This window comes from Salmo salar, chromosome ssa03, assembly GCF_905237065.1.
Source record: "Salmo salar chromosome ssa03, Ssal_v3.1, whole genome shotgun sequence".
Lineage (NCBI taxonomy): Eukaryota > Metazoa > Chordata > Actinopteri > Salmoniformes > Salmonidae > Salmo > Salmo salar.
Window position 1 is genome coordinate 88,243,918 of NC_059444.1, and position 19,363 is coordinate 88,263,280.

The window sequence follows — 19,363 nt, forward strand, 5'->3', positions numbered from 1 at the left end:
CCACCAATTGTGCAAGTTCTCCCACTTAAAAAGATGAGAGAGGCCTGTAATTTTCATCATAGGTACACGTCAACTATGACAGACAAAAGGAGGAAAAGAAATCCAGAAAATCACATTGTAGGATTTTTTATGAAATTATTTGCAAATTATGGTGGAAAATAAGTATTTGGTCACCTACAAACAAGCAAGATTTCTGGCTCTCACAGACCTGTAACTTCTTCTTTAAGAGGCTCCTCTGACCTCCACTCGTTACCTGTATTAATGGCACCTGTTTGAACTTGTTATCAGGATAAAAGACACCTGTCCACAACCTCAAACAGTCACACTCCAAACTCCACTATGGCCAAGACCAAAGAGCTGTCAAAGGACACCAGAAACAAAATTGTAGACCTGCACCAGGCTGGGAAGACTGAATCTGCAATAGGTAAGCAGCTTGGTTTGAAGAAATCAACTGTGGGAGCAATTATTAGGAAATGGAAGACATACAAGACCACTGATAATCTCCCTCGATCTGGGGCTCCACGCAAGATCTCACCCCGTGGGGTCAAAATGATCACAAGAACGGTGAGCAAAAATCCCAGAACCACACAGGGGGACCTAGTGAATGACCTGCAGAGAGCTGGGACCAAAGTAACAAAGCCTACCATCAGTAACACATTACGCCGCCAGGGACTCAAATCCTGCAGTGCCAGATGTGTCCCCCTGCTTAAGCCAGTACATGTCCAGGCCCGTCTGAAGTTTGCAAGAGAGCATTTGGATGATCCAGAAGAGGATTGGGAGAATGTCATCTGGTCAGATGAAACCAAAATAGAACGTTTTGGTAAAAACTCAACACGTCGTGTTTGGAGGACAAAGAATGCTGAGTTGTATCCAAAGAACACCATACCTACTGTGAAGCATGGGGGTGGAAACATCATGCTTTGGGGTTGTTTTTCTGCAAAGGGACCAGGACGACTGATCCGTGTAAAGGAAAGAATGAATGGAGGCATGTATCGTGAGATTTTGAGTGAAAACCTCCTTCCATCAGCAAGGGCATTGAAGATGAAACGTGGCTGGGTCTTTCAGCATGACAATGATCCCAAACACACCGCCCGGGCAACGAAGGAGTGGCTTCGTAAGAAGCATTTCAAGGTCCTGGAGTGGCCTAGCCAGTCTCCAGATCTCAACCCCATAGAAAATCTTTGGAGGGAGTTGAAAGTCCGTGTTGCCCGGCGACAGCCCCAAAACATCACTGCTCTAGAGGAGATCTGCATGGAGGAATGGGCCAAAATACCAGCAACAGTGTGTGAAAACCTTGTGAAGACTTACAGAAAACGTTTGGCCTGTGTCATTGCCAACAAAGGGTATATAACAAAGTATTGAGAAACTTTTGTTATTGACCAAATACTTATTTTCCACCATAATTTGCAAATAAATTCATTAAAAATCCTACAATGTGATTTTCTGGATTTTTTTTCCTAATTTTGTCTGTCATAATTGAAGTGTACCTATGATGAAAGTTACAGGCCTCTCTCATCTTTTTAAGTGGGAGAACTTGCACAATTGGTGGCTGACTAAATACTTTTTTGCCCCACTGTAGTTGTTGAAGCCTGTGTTGCTCTTTGTCCCTGCAGGCTACTCTTCACGCCACAACCCGAGGCAAGACCAAGATCCAGAAGAGGTTGGAGAAGAGGAAGCAAGGAGACGGGACCTTCAAGATCTACGAGGACGGCAGGAAGAGCATGCGCTCCCTCTCGGGCCTCCAGCTGGGCAACGATGTCATGTTCCTTAAACAGGGAACCTATGTCGGCCCTCGGGACCGCGCAGGGCGCCGCGGCAACCTCCGAGACATATTCCACGGAGACGCCAACGACGACGCCATCTCTCGTGCCATCAGCGAGCCGGACTTGTCTTACCGGCCCGACATGGAATACTCTGAGGTCAGCACCGACTCGGGCCACGACTCTCTCTTCAACCGGCCCGGTCTGGGAACCATGGTGTTCCGACGCAACTATATCAGTGGCGGCCTGTTCGGCATCGGCGGGCGTGACGAGGGGAGCCTCAGTGGAGGAACTGAACGGGCAGGCAGCGCCAACGTGCGGCTGCGCAGTCAGCTGCGGCGTTCGCCCAGCCTGGACGATGGGGGGGACAGCATCGGCAGTGCCCGCAGCCTCCAGGAAAGGAACCGCCAGGAGCTTCCCTGGGACGAGGTGGAGCTGGGGCTGGATGATGACTGCGAGGCCGTGACCAGCCCGTTGGAGGTGTTCTTGGCTGCGCAGACCATGGGCGAGTTCCTCACCGTCTTCAGGCGGGAGAAGATTGACCTGGAGGCGCTGCTGCTGTGCTCGGACCAGGACCTCAAGAGCATCCACATCCCCTTGGGGCCCAGGAAGAAAATTCTGGATACCTGCAAGAGACGTCTGGAGACCCTTGAGGACCCTGACTACATCGAGGACACCCTGCTGTGAATTGTGACTCACGCTTTAGGATCTGAAGATGCTCTGTAGGTACTGTATACCTCTACTACTGTGATGTTCACCTACAGAGTAAACCTACCCTACAGAGTAAACCTACCCTACAGAGTAAACCTACCCTACAGAGTAAACCTACCCTACAGAGTAAACCTAAGTTCCAGATTACATCTGAGTGTGTAGTGTGGGGATTTTTCACTGGGACATGTTAGTATTGTCGCTGCTCTCCCCTACACATAGTTATGAAGGTAGGCATCTAGTTTTTTCTTTGGTTGATCATAATAGTAACAATCCGGCATAGAATTCATTCCTGTCTGTCTCTGCAAATATGGCATTGCCATTCTTCTGGAGACCACTAGGTGGACACACTGTATAGGTCAAGCAGAATGCTCTTCCTACCTTAAAGGTAGGTCAGTGGAGCATTGTGGCTCAGTCTTGTGGCTCAGTCTTGTCAGGCTAATGTTTCATAGGGGTTTGTTGTAGTATATGCAACATTCAGAGACTTTACAGCTACAACATAAATAGTGGTTTGTTGTAGTGTATGCAATATTCAGAGACTTTACAGCTACAACATAAATAGGGGTTTGTTGTAGTGTATGCAATATTCAGAGACTTTACAGCTACAACATAAATAGTGGTTTGTTGTAGTGTATGCAATATTCAGAGACTTTACAGCTACAACATAAATAGCGGTTTGTTGTAGTGTATGCAACATTCAGAGACACGCTTGTCTGAATGTGCGATTATGTAAGGACATTCAGAGAAATGTTGTCATTTCATTCCCTGGGTCACCCTGTGACTTGTTAGGCAGAAAGGAGGACATTGTCAAGATAAACATCTCAGTGAACAAAAGAAGACAAGTAAAATACAGAAACCTGAGCTTTCTATGGACTTTATAAATGAAGGAGAAGAGCTGAAGAGATCTGAAAGGTGTTTTGGATCGTTGCAGCTTCATTAGAGTGAGTTCTAGAAGTCTACTACACTGTTGACCAATTTTAATGATCTAAAGGACACTGTTGACTGTTTTAATGCACTAAAAGCTACTGTTGACCAGTTTTAATTAACTAAAAGACACTGTTGACCTTTTTAATGATCTAAACGACACTGTTGACCGTTTTAATGATCTAAAGGACACTGTTGACCGTTTTAATGATCTAAAGGACACTGTTGACCTTTTTAATGATCTAAAGGACACTGTTGACCTTTTTAATGATCTAAAGGACACTGTTGACCGTTTTAATGATCTAAAGGACACTGTTGACCATTTTAATTAACTAAATGACACTGTTGACCGTTTTAATTAACTACAGAGGACCTTGCTGCTTCCGTGAAGGACAGAGACCTATGGCATGCCATCTTTTGGAGCATTGCGCCACCATACTCAGTCAGCCAAAGACTGCCTGGATCTGTATCCACAGAACACAGTGTTGATGTGCAGCAGTGTTCTTGTATGCCATGTGGCACAGTGTACTGAGAGAAGAACAAGGAGGTGTGGCCTGACCCCCTCCAGTACCTCTCTGTCTGACCCCAATACGTTGGCCCCTGTGGGGCATGTTAGGTACCGTACTACCATCCCCTGAGACTGTGCTCCTGGTGTCAGTACATGGGGCATGTTAGGTACCGTACTACCATCCCCTGAGACTGTGCTCCCTGAGACTGTGCTCCTGGTGTCAGTACATGGGGCATGTTAGGTACCGTACTACCATCCCCTGAGACTGTGCTCCCTGAGACTGTGCTCCTGGTGTCAGTACATGGGGCATGTTAAGTACCGTACTACCATCCCCTGAGACTGTGCTCCTGGTGTCAGTACATGGGGCATGTTAGGTACCGTACTACCATCCCCTGAGACTGTGCTCCCTGAGACTGTGCTCCTGGTGTCAGTACATGGGGCATGTTAAGTACCGTACTACCATCCCCTGAGACTGTGCTCCCTGAGACTGTGCTCCTGGTGTCAGTACATGGGGCATGTTAAGTAACGTACTACCATCCCCTGAGACTGTGCTCCCTGAGACTGTGCTCCTGGTGTCAGTACATGGGGCATGTTAAGTACCGTACTACCATCCCCTGAGATGTGCTCCCTGAGACTGTGCTCCTGGTGTCAGTACATGGGGCATGTTAGGTACCGTACTACCATCCCCTGAGACTGTGCTCCTGAGACTGTGCTCCTGGTGTCAGTACATGGGGCATGTTAAGTACCGTACTACCATCCCCTGAGACTGTGCTCCCTGAGACTGTGCTCCTGGTGTCAGTACATGGGGCATGTTAAGTACCGTACTACCATCCCCTGAGACTGTGCTCCTGGTGTCAGTACATGGGGCATGTTAAGTACCGTACTACCATCCCCTGAGACTGTGCTCCCTGAGACTGTGCAGCTTTTACAATGATGGAGATCTCCACAAACTTCTGGGAAAATGCCTTTAAAAAGCACATTGTCGGCTGTATAGTGAGTGCTATAACGCACCTTGCGTAGAATCCCAGCCAAGGTCTCAAATCCATAGTTTTGTATAGATACTTCCATTGTTGACGTTGATGATGATAATGTATCAAATTTGTAGGGTGGTTACGAGTCAGTCAGGCTGCCTCTCCAATTCGCTACAATATTACCATTATCTGTACATTACCAGTTCTCTGCTATCAAGGCATTTTTTGTACCCGTTGACTGGTTTGGCTCGGGTCATTCAGCTTGCTATGCATTGTTCCATTTTGTACCAGTACATTTGTTTACACACAGTATGCCAGGTCAACCACTTTCAGTTTGGTTCACTGATAAAGGAGGCCAATTGCTTTTTTTAATTGAAAGTTGACGCTATGTGAGAATGGTCAACTAAACGTGTACTGAGTGGATTATTTAATGTTTCCATAGGTAAAACTCACTCACAGTCCATTGTCATAGTTATTTTTGTGATGATTTTCTGATACAGTATGTCCAGCATATAGGTCTACCCTCATGAGGTTTTGATTTACAATGTTGTCATGTTGATCACATAATTAACCATGTTACACTACACTATGGAAGTTTAGTTACTAATTGTTTACGTCAAATTTTGGCTTGAAGGTTAGCTGTATGGTTACACATGTTTGTTTGGTATGATGCTAAAGTAACTGTCCAGTGAAAATCTCACTTTTAAAAGTTCATATTCTGTTAACTCATACCCAAATAATGTTGTTGACTCATCCTATACTCGTATTTGTGGCCAAAGCATACATTTGTGAAGAAAAAAACACTTAAAACCCCACCTCAAAGAGACCGTTTAAATGCTTGCTATTTCCTCATAGAGGATGATGTCATCCTCCTAAGGAGGATGAGCTGGCCAGTCAGCGGTCTACTAGCGTTCCTATTTTTAATGATCGGTATAAGGCCACACCGTTTTGTTGTTGGGGTACGGCCGCACCATTCCAACACAGAAAAGCTGCTTTTTAACATATTTAATTAAAACATTTGGGAAGGAAAAGTATATTCTCTCATTATATTGTAATTCATTATAGGTCCTATTTCGTAGAAACTGGAACACTGGATATTACTTTAATCCATTTCATGAAACTACACAAGTCTTGAGTTTTAGGAGTGTAATATGTTATGCTTTTTCTCATGGTTATGGGGACATGTGCCTCTTTCTGTACATTGATGTCATTTCTGGAAACTATTTCTGTCCATTTAGATTAAAGGACCCATTTTGTCTGAAGAGCACCCATAGAGGCTAAAAGTTGTCTATTGCCTCTTTAACCATCATTGTAGTCTTCAGTCTGCACTGTATGTCTATGGTATGTTCTGTATGTCTCTGTTCTGATCACGTGACGAAGTCTTCCCAATAATATTGTATGTGTCATTGGTTTTGGTGTTTGTTTTGGTTTCAAGTGCATATGATAAAATCAATGTCCACATTGAATGTCTCATTTTTTTTAAAGACTCAAACAGTGTTTTTAAATAAACAAATAAACTAATATGTCCTTCTCTGCGTTGTATGTGAAGCTGCAACAGACAGGACTCTGACTGAGGCAGGCCGCTCCAGAGTCTAGGATCAGCTACCCCCACTACAATCCTAACCTTAACCATTAGTGGGGGAGCGACTAGGAGCAACTTCACCCTGCACCCGACAGGCCTGGGAGTAATTCTCATTAATTTACCGTAAATTCCGGACTATAAGCCGCAACTTTTTCCCAGGCTTTGAACGTCGCGGCTTAAACAATGACGCGGCTAATATATGGATTTTTCCCGCTTTCAATTTTTTATTCTCCAAAAAAACACATTCTGTGACGTGCTCAGTTTTTTGGCGGTATGAAGCTTTCATTAGACCAATGAAATTGCCGAACGGGTTAAGGTCAAACAACTTTTTAGTTTACTGTTTAGATTAAATCGAGCGCTCTCAAACTTCCCATCATTCTGATTACGGTAGTAATTTTGTCACCCTCATCATGGCAAAGACATGGAGAAATGCATATGATGCAGCTTTCAAGTTGAAGGCGATTGATCTGGCTGTTGGAAAAGGAAATAGAGCTGCTGCACGGGAGCTTGGTCTTAATGAGTCAATGATAAGACGTTGTAAACAGCAGCGTGAGGATTTGACTCAGTGCAAAAAGACAACTAAAGCTTACTGCTCATTTTTTATTTTTTGTTACAAGCTGTGTTTCGTTAAAGCCTATTTATTTTTGTTACAAGCCGTGTTTCGTTAAAGCCTGTGTAAAGTTCATTTGTTTCAATGTACCAGTAGGCACCTGCGGCTTATAGACATGTGCGGCTTATTTATGTTCAAAATTATATATTTTTTTTAATTCAGTGGGTGCGGCTTATATTCAGGTGTGCTTAATAGTCCGGAAATTACGGTAGTCATCCCGATTCCCTGTCTTTTCCCCCGAAGTGTGCAATTGTGCACTCCTCATGCTTGTAAATGCATTTTCACAAAATGAATGATGCCAACCCTCTGTTTTAAATCCATGAAGGGAAATAAACTAGAGCACACTTCCAGAAAAATGAAAATTGGGATGTAGGAAGAGGGATAGGTGGAAGAATGGGGGGTCAGAGGTTATGGGTCATTTAAGTAAACTGATACTCAGAGGCCCAAGATCGTTCCCACTGATTAATATGTGCACAGTAGCTAAGGACTGTTTTGTCAATCACGGATATTATTGAGTCATTTTCCAAGTATGCATTAAATTAGAACTAACTGGATCACAACATGAGCTTGGATTTTTTGTCATAACTGGTCGTTGTGTCACGTCCTGACCATAGAAAGCTGTTATTTTTTATGGTAGAGTAGGTCAGGGCGTGACAGGGTTTTTTCTAGTTTAGATTTTCTATGTTATGTTCTAGTTTTTGTATTTCTGGCGCCACCTGTGCCAGCCCCACGCATCAGGCCTCCAGTGCGCCTGCTCAGTCCGGGGTGTCCTGTTCCTGCTCCCCGCACTCGCCCTGAGGTGCGTGTTACCAGTCTGGCGCCACCTGTGCCAGCTCCACGCATCAGGCCTCCAGTGCGCATTTCCAGTCCGGAATTCCTGAGAGGGCCCACAGTCCGGAGCCTCCTGTTATTTTCTATGGTAGAGTAGGTCAGGGCGTGACAGGTTTTTTTTCTAGTTTAGATTTTCTATGTTATGTTCTAGTTTTTGTATTTCTATGTTTTTTGGGGGGATGATCTCCAATTAGAGGCAGCTGGTCATCGTTGTCTCTAATTGGAGATCATACTTAAGTAGTTGTTTTTCCCACCTGGGTTTGTGGGAGATTGTTTTTGAGTTAGTGTTAGTGTATGTTTCACCTCTTCGTCACGGTTTGTTGTTTTTGTTCGTTAGTTTATTTGTATGTATTGCATAGTTTCACAGTTTAATAAAGAAAATGTGGAACGATACACACGCTGCGCTTTGGTCCGCTCCATCATACGACAACCGTGACACATTGTACCTGACTTCAGACATTCCCATTCAATGTTCTGTAATTCTTTTTCTATGACAGACTTACTCTCATTGTTTACAACGGCTCTATATCCAGACAATCTACTTCCTGTTTACATTTCCTGTTTATATTGAATCTAGCCTAGTCTGGATCTAAACTGAATTGTTCCATTTCAACAAAAGTGAAACAAAGCAAATAAGTCAGGCTTAACCTAGCCCCTCCCCGAGCTGTATTTGTATATGAAAGACTAATGTGTGTTAGATTTCCAAAATGTCAAAATAATTCTGTTACCAGTTAAGTCTCTCACTACATTATTGTAAGATAAGTTGGAGTATGGTTATAAATAGTCGCAGGAAGTTAGGGTGCGGTGGGAAAATAATGTTGTCTAGAAACATCCCTTCTCTTTAATCAGAAGGAAACACTAGGTAAGGCCTGGTCACTGTGGTTCCTTGACTTCCTTAACTTTGCATTACAGTAGTGATACAGTATCTCTAGACACTGGATGACTCTTCTGTGATCATGTCAACCATAACAGCATCTGAAAAACCTTTTATCTCAATGTATGTCAGTTTGTTAGTTATTTTCCTTCATCTACTGTGAATATATAATAACTTTACTGTAGGACCAGTCATTCCAAACACATTGTGATGACTCCTAACTTTTCAGAGATACAGGTTTCTGCAGGATGTTGACATTCCAGTTTTCACAGATTATATTGCAGAAGACAGTCATCTCAGCTGACCCAGATCATCTTTGTTGATACAACATTCTTTTTTTCTATGAAACACTATTATTAGATAACAGCTTTGGAATTGCCACGTCTGGGATGTCCTATGAGGGAGTGTGGCTGTACATTAATGATTTCATGATTCATAATAATACTCATTTTGGGGGTGCTTATATTGTATTTGTCCTGTTAAAACAGATCTCCACATTCCTTGCCCTCAATACCCACTTCCCCCTTCTCTCCACTCAAACCAACTCAGCCTTCCCTGAACCCAACTGAATGAGGGAGGAGAGGGTGAGAAAAGGAGAGAGAGAGAAGGGAGGAGTGTAACAAGAGGAGGCTCCTGCGTCTGCCGCTGACTCACACGGATAAAGTTATTAAGGCGCGGTCCTCAGTTCTGTTCTTGTCTTCTCACTGATTTATCTTGAGTTAGGGAGCTAGACAAAGAGTTAGAAAGGAGAGACTTACAGAGAGACAGACCGACAGTCTTAGGGTGTGAGAGTTAGGGCGAGAGACGGTGAGAGTGAGGGAGAGAAACCGACAGAGAGCGAGAAAGTGTTTTTGAGAGAGAGAGAAAGCGACTTACTGAGTGAGAGAATAGGAATTATAAGAGTAGTGAGGCCTGTATAGGATGTCATGATAGACTAAGACGTGAGGAAAGATCTGCACTGTCTGCCTGTTCAGACCCAGTGGCCCAGACAGAGGCCCAGCGGTCACACCCTGCAGCCTGAAGTAGAGAGGAGAGAGTGAGGGAGGTACTGTGTCTTGGCACACCAGCATCCACACAGGACATCCACAAACCAGAGAAAGAGAACATGGAGACCCTCATCATCAAGAATGAAGAGAATACAGAAGAGAGTCATCCCCCAACTGGAAGCAAAGATGTCACCACATCCATGATAAACATGTGGGACCTGAACCTAAACCAGGAACAAGAGGACCCAATAAGAATGCACGATAAACCAGAGGAGACCACCCAGCCTCAGAACCAGGAACAAGGGGACACAACAACAACGCACGATAAACCAGGGCAGAACAGCCAGCTCCAGACAATCTCTAGCGGGTTTACTGTCACCCCAGAAGATGTGCTGTGTGACTCCTGCATTGAGATCCCGTGCCGGGCCCAGAAGTCCTGCCTAACCTGCCTGGTGTCGTACTGCGAGGCCCACCTCAGACCCCATCTGGAGAACCAGAGGTTCCACAATCACCGGCTGGTGGAGCCCTTACAGGACATCGAGTGTCGCACCTGTGAGGAGCACCGGCTACCGCTTGAACTATACTGCCTGACGGACGGCTGCGGTGTGTGTGTGTGCTGCGAGTGTGAGGGACAGGGGCATCTGGGGCACAGTACTGTACCTGTAGAGGAGGCTCGAAGACAGATCCAGGTATTGGTAACATTTATATTTACCAGTGGAGGCTGGTGGAGCAAGAAATAGGGAGGACTGGATTCTTTGTAATGGCTGAGCCCGTCCTCCCCTTTCTCCCTCCACCAGCCTCCACTGATACATACAGACACACAACACACATTTCACAGACAGTGAGTGACAACTGTATTAGTGTTTACTTTTTTCTGGCATGGACATGTTGTTTTGGGTTGTTACACAAAAACACTGCCTTTTGCATCACTTTGATATTGTGCACCAATATTGAAGTGTCCTTTAATATAGACCACATGGAGAGTTCAATAAATCTTTAATATGAATATAATCTTGATTACCCAGAAGGGAAGTTCTCACAAAAGTTGAATCACATGAATCTGTCCACGGGAGTTGAATATGAAAATTGATTTGTTAAAGTGCCAAAATTCACAATTGTGACATGTCACTCCTTGCACCCGCTGTGACTTCTGGGAAGATTTGAACCCACTTAACCCCAAAATTCAGCATCATTGTAAAGCCCTGGTTATGTTGTTGACAAAGTCATGTCTGGAGATGATAATTTATTTAATCTGATTAGTGATTCATTTACGTCGGCCCCTCGTTTTAAGGTCAACCCTGTTACGTGAACTGAACTCTTTAATATGGTGAAACTATTCAAGAGGAAATCGTCTACCCGGTTACGTTCAACTCTGTTGCCTTATTTGGCACTCAGCAGTTGAAACAATAATAAAGTGTTTTCCCCGCCCCTGTTTCGGTACAAAGCTGAAGGATGGGCCTGGAGAAATAAAACCACTCTCAAATTCATAGACAGAGCTATGGATAAAAGGACTGACCATCAATGATATGAAAATTATAGCTTTAAACATGTTTTGAGGCTAAATAGTGTGTTTACATTTACTTTGTTTACAAACATTGCAGTAAAACACACTTATATTTTGGGTTCTGATGGGGTATGACAGTTGAACTAAGCTAACGAAACATTTATAAGTTTTATTCTTCAAGAATCATCAAATCAAATGTATTTATATAGCCCTTCTTACATCAGCTGATATCTCAAAGTGCTGTACAGAAAGAATCAATGGGTACACAATTCATTTATAAGACAATAAATGGCTTCACAACTGCAGATTGACCCTTTAATAGGTACTTCCTATTGTCTTTTTTTTTACCTCTTGAGATAGGAAAACTCTTTTTTTAGTAAGTTGAACATGTGCTCTTTCTGACAGAATGTTAAAATTAGGTAAAACCAAACTTTTTTTATACCAAGTTACACTTCTCAAAAGGTACCGGGTTGGTGGAACGACCCACATGTTGTTGTTTTGAAGTCCAAAACTCCTCTTTTTAGTGTCAGTATTGTCTAGTGATCCAGGGCACAATGTAGGATAGGGAGTCTCCAGGCAAATGAGTTTTTTATGACATCATTTCTTTATCACAAGACTTCAGTACGTTTCTCTGTGATAAGAAACCTTCTGTGTGACGTGACACGTACAGCCTGCACATTGGTCTGTTCCAATAGGTTGCCCTCTCTCAAAGCTACTGTTGTAAATAAAGCAAATGCATTTCCCATGGGCTGTGCTGGTAACCTTCTGGCATTGGTCCCAACACATGGTACTCTTTAAGGAACAGAGCCCTGTGTGTGTGTGTGTGTGTGTGTGTGTGTGTGTGTGTGCGTGTGCGTGTGCGTGTGCGTGTGCGTGTGCGTGCGTGCGTGCGTGCGTGTGCGTGCGTGCGTGCGTGCGTGCGTGCGTGCGATCGTCTATAGACAGAGCTGCAGAAGAAACAAGGGGAGATTATGAAGACCGTCTTAGTGGCAGAGAATGCCATTGGCAAGCTACAGAGCAACACTGCATCCATAGAGGTAGGCCACTGTAATTTGTCACTACACCCGCATTACTTTTACCATTGCCTCTGACCTTAATGAACCTTAAACACACAGCTGATACAACTAAGCACCACCTCCTCTCCTTTTAAAAAAAAGTATGTCACACATTCTCTCCATACATTCTTTCCCCACGTTCGCCTATTGCTCATTTATCACTTATAACATCATCTCTGATCTTAATGAACCTCGAAACACTGCTGATACACATTTACAAATTACTTCTCCATTCTTTCTCTTTAGCACATATTCTCTCCATCTTTCTCTCCCCAGAGCTCGGTGGCAGGGGTACGTGCTGTGATGGAGCAGCAGTTCTACCTGCTGGAAGGGGCCGTAGAAGAGGCCCGGAGGAGGGCCACGGAGGTTCTGGAGGGGGAGCAGAGACAGGTGCTTAGCCAGGCCGAGGGCATCCAGGCCCACCTGGAGCAGAAGAGCCAAGAGCTGAAGAAGACCCTGGCCAGAGTGGAGAGACTCTTCAGGAACAAGAGGGACGTGGACTTCCTGCAGGTGAGAGATTGGGGCTCCAGGGTGAAACTTATCCTATGTACAGACCTTGGATCTCCTCCAACCTTAACCATTAGTGGGAAAAATGCTAAACTGACCCAAGATCAGCGTCTAGGCCGGGGCAACTTTAGAGTGCACCAGAGACGGTTGGGTTTAATTCAATTCAGTCAATTCAGGAATTAAACTGAAATGTGTAGGAAAGCATTGAGGAAAATGAGCCGACTGAATTTAAATTGAATTGAGCCCAATCCGTGGTGAGTGTCACACATGAAATGAAACAGAACGCATGCAGCTAGTGTTGTTGCTGAAAAGCACAATATCAACCTGCTACCTTCAAGTCTCCTGTGTCATGATACTGTGAGAGGTATTTCATTTATTTTTACATTCTATTGGTTGATGGTATATACTGCATTGAATATTTATTGACAAGACATTTCAGCTTAAAATGTTTAATTAATTTGTAAAAAGTTTGAAAAACATAATTCCACTTTGATATTATGGAGTATTGTGTGTAGCCAGTGACAAAAAAAATCTCAATGTAATCCATTTTAAATTCAGGCTGTAACACAACACAATGTGGAAAAAGTCAAGGGGTGAGAATACTTTCTGAAGGCACTGTAGATTTACATGTATTTTATAGGTTGATGGTACATACGGCATCATACTGCGGTGTTTGGAAGTGCCTGACTGCTCGTTTGACTCATTCTGAGCCCTATCCTGAGAGGACTAATATAGGAACCCATGTCCCTCTTACCCTTTGCCTCAGTTTCCCCTATGATCTGTTAAATATTGTCTTGGTCAGTAATTTTGACTCGTCTCGTCAGCAATTTTGTAATGTACAGTTAAGTCACCACAATGTTTATTGTGGCAGTCAGTGTGTTGACAGTGTCCACAGTGTGAGGGAAGTGACAGGTGGGAGGAGCTATAGGAGGACGCTCATTGTAATGACTGGAATGGAAGTTAATGGTTTCCATATGTTTGATGTGTTTGATATACCTTCCATTGATCCCATTCCAGCCATTAGAATTAGCCCGTCCTCCTATAGCTCCTCCCACCAGCCTCCACTGCTTACCATAGACACTTCATTTAGATTTTGAAAGGATTTGATAGGTATTAACAGTATAGTCAAAAACCCACCAAGCCTATTCAAGGGAAAGCAATACTCCCATATAACTTTTACATATCTGAAATGTCTAGGGGGTAGAGGTTGGGGGTTATTTCTGGACAGGGCCCTATTGTGCATCCCAAATGGCACCCTAGTTCCCATATAGTGCACTACTTTATAGTACACTACTTTGCATGCTGTGATGGAGCACCAGTTGTGCACTATAAAGGGCATAGGGTGTCATTTGGGAAGCAGATATAGCTGTCTTAGTAGTGTGACAGTATTGTGAGTGGCTCCTCCTGCTGGTGAATGTAGGAATACTCAGAGTGGAAGACGGGGGCGGTGGATGTCTGTCTGCCTGGGCTCTACGTCGGCCTCACAGATCGCCTGGCCTCCTTCAGTTGCCTGCTCACTGAGTCCACCCAGGAACTGTGTGACCAGCTCAAGGCTACCTACAGGGACAAACTGAAGGACATCTGCAGGACTGGTGATGAGTGTACACATTTTAACCAGGGCTGTGTTCATTAGGCACCAAACAGAACAAAACAATAGAAGCCTGGAAAAACTGCTCATTTTCCTTTGTTTGTTTTTTTGTTGACATATGCTGTTTCATGACATAATGAAAAAGAGAATATGCTCCCAGTTACTTAGCTAAATAAATGTTAAATGATGGTTGGATAAATATCCATAGTCTTCCCAATGCATTGTATTATAGAGAGTACTCTATGTATTACCTGAAGGATAACTTCCCTTTCTTCTACACTGACCTACAGAGAAACTGGGCATTACAACCATGGTCCATCCCAAGATGTCAAAGTCTTTTTCACTGCCTGAGCCTGAGACGCGAGACGACTTCCTCAAGTGTAAGATGTATTTTTTTACTGCATTATCAAACATTTCTAATTTTATTTGCATACCTAGTGCTCTTCACAATGAGCTAACCCTTTTGAGAAATAGCCTGACTTGGTGTAACCTTTCACGTGTATTATAGCGACGTAGGTAGCCTTTGAATAAGTATGTATGTGTTTGTATTGTCCCTGCATGTGTCCTGTGCTGGCGACAAATCCAATTTCCCCTCTGAGGATTAATAAAGTTTATTCAGTTAAATGTGTTTACTTGGCAGATGCCAGCAGTCTGACCTTTGACCCAGACACTGTCCACAAGTTCCTGAGACTAACCGAAGACGACAGGAAGGTGACCAACACCACGCCCTGGCAGCACTGCTACCCAGACACGCCCGAACGCTTCGAGTACTGGCGCCAGGTGATGACCTCAGAGAGCTTCTACCTGGGCCGACACTACTTTGAGGCAGAGCTGAGTGGGGAGGGTGTGCACGTGGGACTCACCTACAAGAGCATAGACCGGAAAGGCGTGGAGAGAGGCAGCTGCATCACAGGAAATGACTTCTCGTGGAGCCTCGGAAGGGAGGGGCGGAGCTTTTCCACTTGGCATGCTGATATGGAGGCGGTCGTGGAAGCCACAAGTGTGTTCACGAGGATCGGCGTCTACATCGACTTTGACTCAGGCTCATTATCTTTCTATGGTGTGACTGACGTTGCTATGACACTCCTCTACAGGTACAAGGCTGAGTTCATGGAGCCCTTGTATCCTACTGTCTGGCTCTCAAAGAAGGACAATGTGGTGTTATTGGTCGGTCCTAAGGACCCCCCACTAATGAAGAGCTCAACTCTGCCTGCCACCCCCATCACTCCCATGGCAACTGTCACTCCGGAATCATAATACTTTGACTGCAGTAGTGTAGTTAGGTCAGAGAGGCGGACCAGTACACATTTCTGTTTCTCACAAATACAATAAAGTATCTATTCTATTCACAAGCAGTTGCCTTAAGTGACTGATACTGTACTTATTTAACAGGACACAGCATCAAGTATCACAAGACAACAGACAGGGACTTTACAGGGGGTGTCTGCACTCATCCAGGACCTATATACTAGGCGGTGTCAGAGGAAGGCCCAAAACATTCTCCAGACTCCAGTCACCCAGCTCATAGACTGTTCTCTCTACTACCGCACGGCAAGCGGTACCGGAGCGCCAAGTCTAGGTCCAAAAGGCTCCTTAACAGCTTCTACCCCCAAGCTATAAGACTGCTGAACAATTAATCAAATAGCCACCCGGACTTTGTTTTTAAACTGCTGCTACTCGCTGTTTATTATCTATGTACAAAATGACCTCTACTAACCTGTAGCCTCCGCACATTGTCTCGGTACCGGTACCCCCTGTATATAGCCTCGTTATTGTTATGTCATTTTGTGTTACTTTTTATTTTACTTTTTACTTTAGTTTATTTAGTACATATTTTCTTAACTCTATTTCTTGAACTGCATTGTTGGTTAAGGGCTTGTAAGTAAGCATTTCACAGTAAGGTCTGGACCTGTTGTATTCAGCACATGTGACAAATATAATTTGATTTGATATAGAACAAAACATGACAGTGAGGGATTGAGTAATAACTTTAACTGCTCGTTTTATTGCAACAGGTTAGCAAGTGACTGACTTGCTAACTGCTGTGATTGGTCTTTCATTGGCAAAAATATACTATGTTTATTTGACATTGTGCTGAGTACTTAACTACAAAGATGAGTTCAAGGGCTGTCTTTCATTGTTGTGTCAATGGTCAATCCAATGTAAATCATATTAACAATGTGACAAAGCTTTTGTAAAATCTTTTCAGAATTGATTTACAAATATCAATTGCTTGACTTTTTCAAATACCTAATACTTAATATGAATTTAAGCATGAAATATATTTTTACATTTCAGATACATTACAACGCGTAAGAAATTATTCTCAGAAGAATGTGCACAAAATATTTACAGATACCATGACACAAAGTCTCAGGTAGTGAAATCGATTGAGGTCTCGTTTTCATCATACGCGGGATTAACAAATTGCACACCTGACGGCGTCAGGGAGATAGAGTTGGCGGCTTCAGTCCCATAGATACCGGGTACTTCGGGCATCATGGTGGGCTTGTCGAAGATGGGGTTTTCAAAGCCATGGTCCGTGAAGTCCCCTATCTCCTCCTGGCTTCTCCTTAAGCTGCTCAGAGAAGGGATGGAGATGGTGGGCATGGTGGGCATTTTTATGACGCCTCTGCGGAAGAGGACAGCCAGGAGGGGAAGACCAACGACTACTATCAGGATCCCGAACACGGCTCCAACCACAACTCCTGCGTTGTCCCCTGCCCCGTCACCACTGGTGGCCCCAGAAGAGGCCTGGAACTCAGCCCCGGTTATGCCCAGGTTTGAGCCTTGGGCTTGGACGTCCTTCAATATGTCCCGAGCCAGGGCCTCTGCCACCGGACCAGACTACCCGTCCAGGAGCACGATCTGGATCTTTGCTGCAGCCGCACGTGGGATCACCCCGAGGAAATACTGAGATTTGAGCACCTTAGACATGCCTAGCTGAATGGACTGGTACGAGGGCAGACTAAGGAAGAGGTGCTGCAGTCGATTCCGATAAGACTCAAAGTTGAAGCCTGAGGAATACTGGATGGTGACGATGGCGCCGCACACGTCACAGCAATGTCCCGTGGGGTATAGTGGCTTCTTACAGCTCATAGGAGTGCATGTCACAGTGCCGCAGATCCTGTTGTGATTCGCAGAGTTCCCACAGTCGCAGCCAGAGGCATCACTGCAGCCAGAAGCCCCGACGCTGGGGGATGAGGTTCCGTAGAACTGCAGCCGGCCAGAGTGTGACCCCAGATAATGGGTGAACTCGGAGCTGCTGCTGAACTTCTTCCCCAGAATGGACACACTCTGGACAGGGACGCTGGGCTGGTTGGAGGTGGTGTCCACGCGGAACGAGGAGCCAGCGCGGAACAACACGTTGTCATACTGGCAGGGTACGCTCTCCTCGTGTACCGAGAACAGGAAGCGACCTTTCTCCAGGTCGTCTAAAGACTCTGCCGCCTGCCATAGCTCCGGGTCGAACCACTGCAGAGACTCTGCATCTTTGAACTGGGCGGTGACACCCGCCCCGCAACCGGGGTCCCCTCCATTACTGACCGTGAAGCCGCCCCCCGAGGGAAGGATGAACTCTCCGTCCACCGGTAGCCGCATCTCCTGGACGGAGTGGACCGTCTCCACGTACACAGACACTTTCCTCTGAGCCGAGAACTGCACTATGTCGTTACCGCAGGGCACGGACCCTTTGTCCCAGTTGGTCTTGTTTTCATAGTTAGTGTCAGGTATCCACTGCTTGTACAGGGCGTCAGCTGCCCCAAACAGACAGAGACCGAGGAGAAGAAACACGTCTGGTGTTTTTGGCATCCTGAATGCTTGTGACAGAAGTGTATGGACTACGGGGTGAACTTTGTCTCTGACAGTGTGACTGTCACATGAGGGAGTGAGTGCACAGGTTCCCAGATTATGAAGTTGATGAGCTCTGGTAGACACTCATCTTTACCGGCTGGTCACCAGCTTGGTCAAAGATTAACTGCTGCTGCAGCCGCAGCAATAATGCCCCAAAATAACAGTGTAGATGGCTCTATGAAAGAAAAGTGATTTGATTTAGGCCTACACCCTTTCATAGCCTTTATGCCTAAAAACTGTATGGTGAAAACTGTATAGTGTTAAAAAAAATTGCATCATTATTAAAAGTAAAAGCTGCTATAGTGATGTTTCTTGTGACCAGCAGTGGAATTGAAATAAAGAAAAGTTATTGGGAACTCATCAATGTTAAATCTAAACATTCTATGTAAAACATTTAAAAAAAAGTCAAACTCTGTTCCCATATACTCTCTTGATTGCAACCAGTCATTTAAGGCAGGGTTTCCCAAACTCGGTCCTGGGGCCCCTCCTGTGTGCACATTTTGGTTTTTGCACTAGCACTACACAGCTGATTAAAATAACCAACTCATCATCAAACGTTGATTAATTTAATCAGCTTTGTAGTGCTAGGGCAAAAAACAAAATGTGCACACAGGAGGGGCCCCAGGACCGAGTTTGGGAAACCCTAGGCTGCGTTCAGTATGTTTTTACGTTCAATTGAACGGAAACATTTCTGTACTTAACGACCAGTTGAAAAACAGTAAGGGGTTGTGTGTAGGGAAACACTGTCCGCATGGCATACCCTGAAACCCCACCTCTTTAAGGAATACCTAGGATAGGATAAAGTAATCCTTCTAACCCCCCCCCTTAAAAGATTTAGATGCACTATTGTAAAGTGGTTGTTCCACTGGATATCATAAGGTGAATGCACCATTTTGTAAGTCGCTCTGGATAAGAGCGTCTGCTAAATGACTTAAATGTAATGTAAATGTAAATGTAATGGCCACTGCCCTTTAAATACGTCACTCATTGCTTCATGCCACACCCACCAAATGGAAGCAAACCTTCATATTTACGGTCATTGGCGCAAACATACCTCAGTCTGTTCAAGAACGTTTTGGGGAAACGTATTGTTCAGAACTAAC

At 44.6% G+C, this 19,363-nt stretch overlaps 2 protein-coding genes and 1 pseudogene across 5 annotated transcripts in view; 2 read left to right on the top strand and 1 right to left on the bottom strand.

Annotated features, from left to right (window-relative positions):
* LOC106602068 (Usher syndrome type-1G protein homolog) overlaps positions 1-4,531 on the top strand; it is a 46,832-nt gene extending 42,301 nt beyond the window's left edge. Inside the window, exons 3-4 of one of the 3 annotated variants that reach the window (XR_006769266.1) lie at positions 1,614-4,215; positions 4,275-4,511. Coding sequence is in view for 1 of the 3 variants with exons in the window: in XM_014194525.2 (XP_014050000.2) it covers positions 1,614-2,447 (834 nt within the window). In the remaining 2 variants the exon portion in view is untranslated. Of the gene's footprint in view, positions 1-1,613 lie in introns of all 3 variants that reach the window. The other 2 variants (XR_006769265.1, XM_014194525.2) reach the window with 2 other exon arrangements.
* A 4,883-nt stretch (positions 4,532-9,414) lies between these two features.
* Positions 9,415-18,620, top strand: LOC106602062 (tripartite motif-containing protein 16-like protein). Its single transcript, XM_014194515.2, has 6 exons — positions 9,415-10,443; positions 12,200-12,295; positions 12,590-12,823; positions 14,241-14,412; positions 14,699-14,788; positions 15,049-18,620. The coding sequence occupies exons 1-6, from the start codon at positions 9,874-9,876 to the stop codon at positions 15,663-15,665; spliced, it is 1,779 nt and encodes a 592-aa protein (XP_014049990.1). The 5' UTR covers positions 9,415-9,873; the 3' UTR covers positions 15,666-18,620.
* LOC106602063 (protein amnionless-like) lies at positions 16,394-18,218 on the bottom strand (annotated as a pseudogene). Its single transcript, XR_001328150.2, has one exon. The product of XR_001328150.2 is annotated as a protein amnionless-like (transcript).
* Positions 18,621-19,363: the final 743 nt, after the last annotated feature.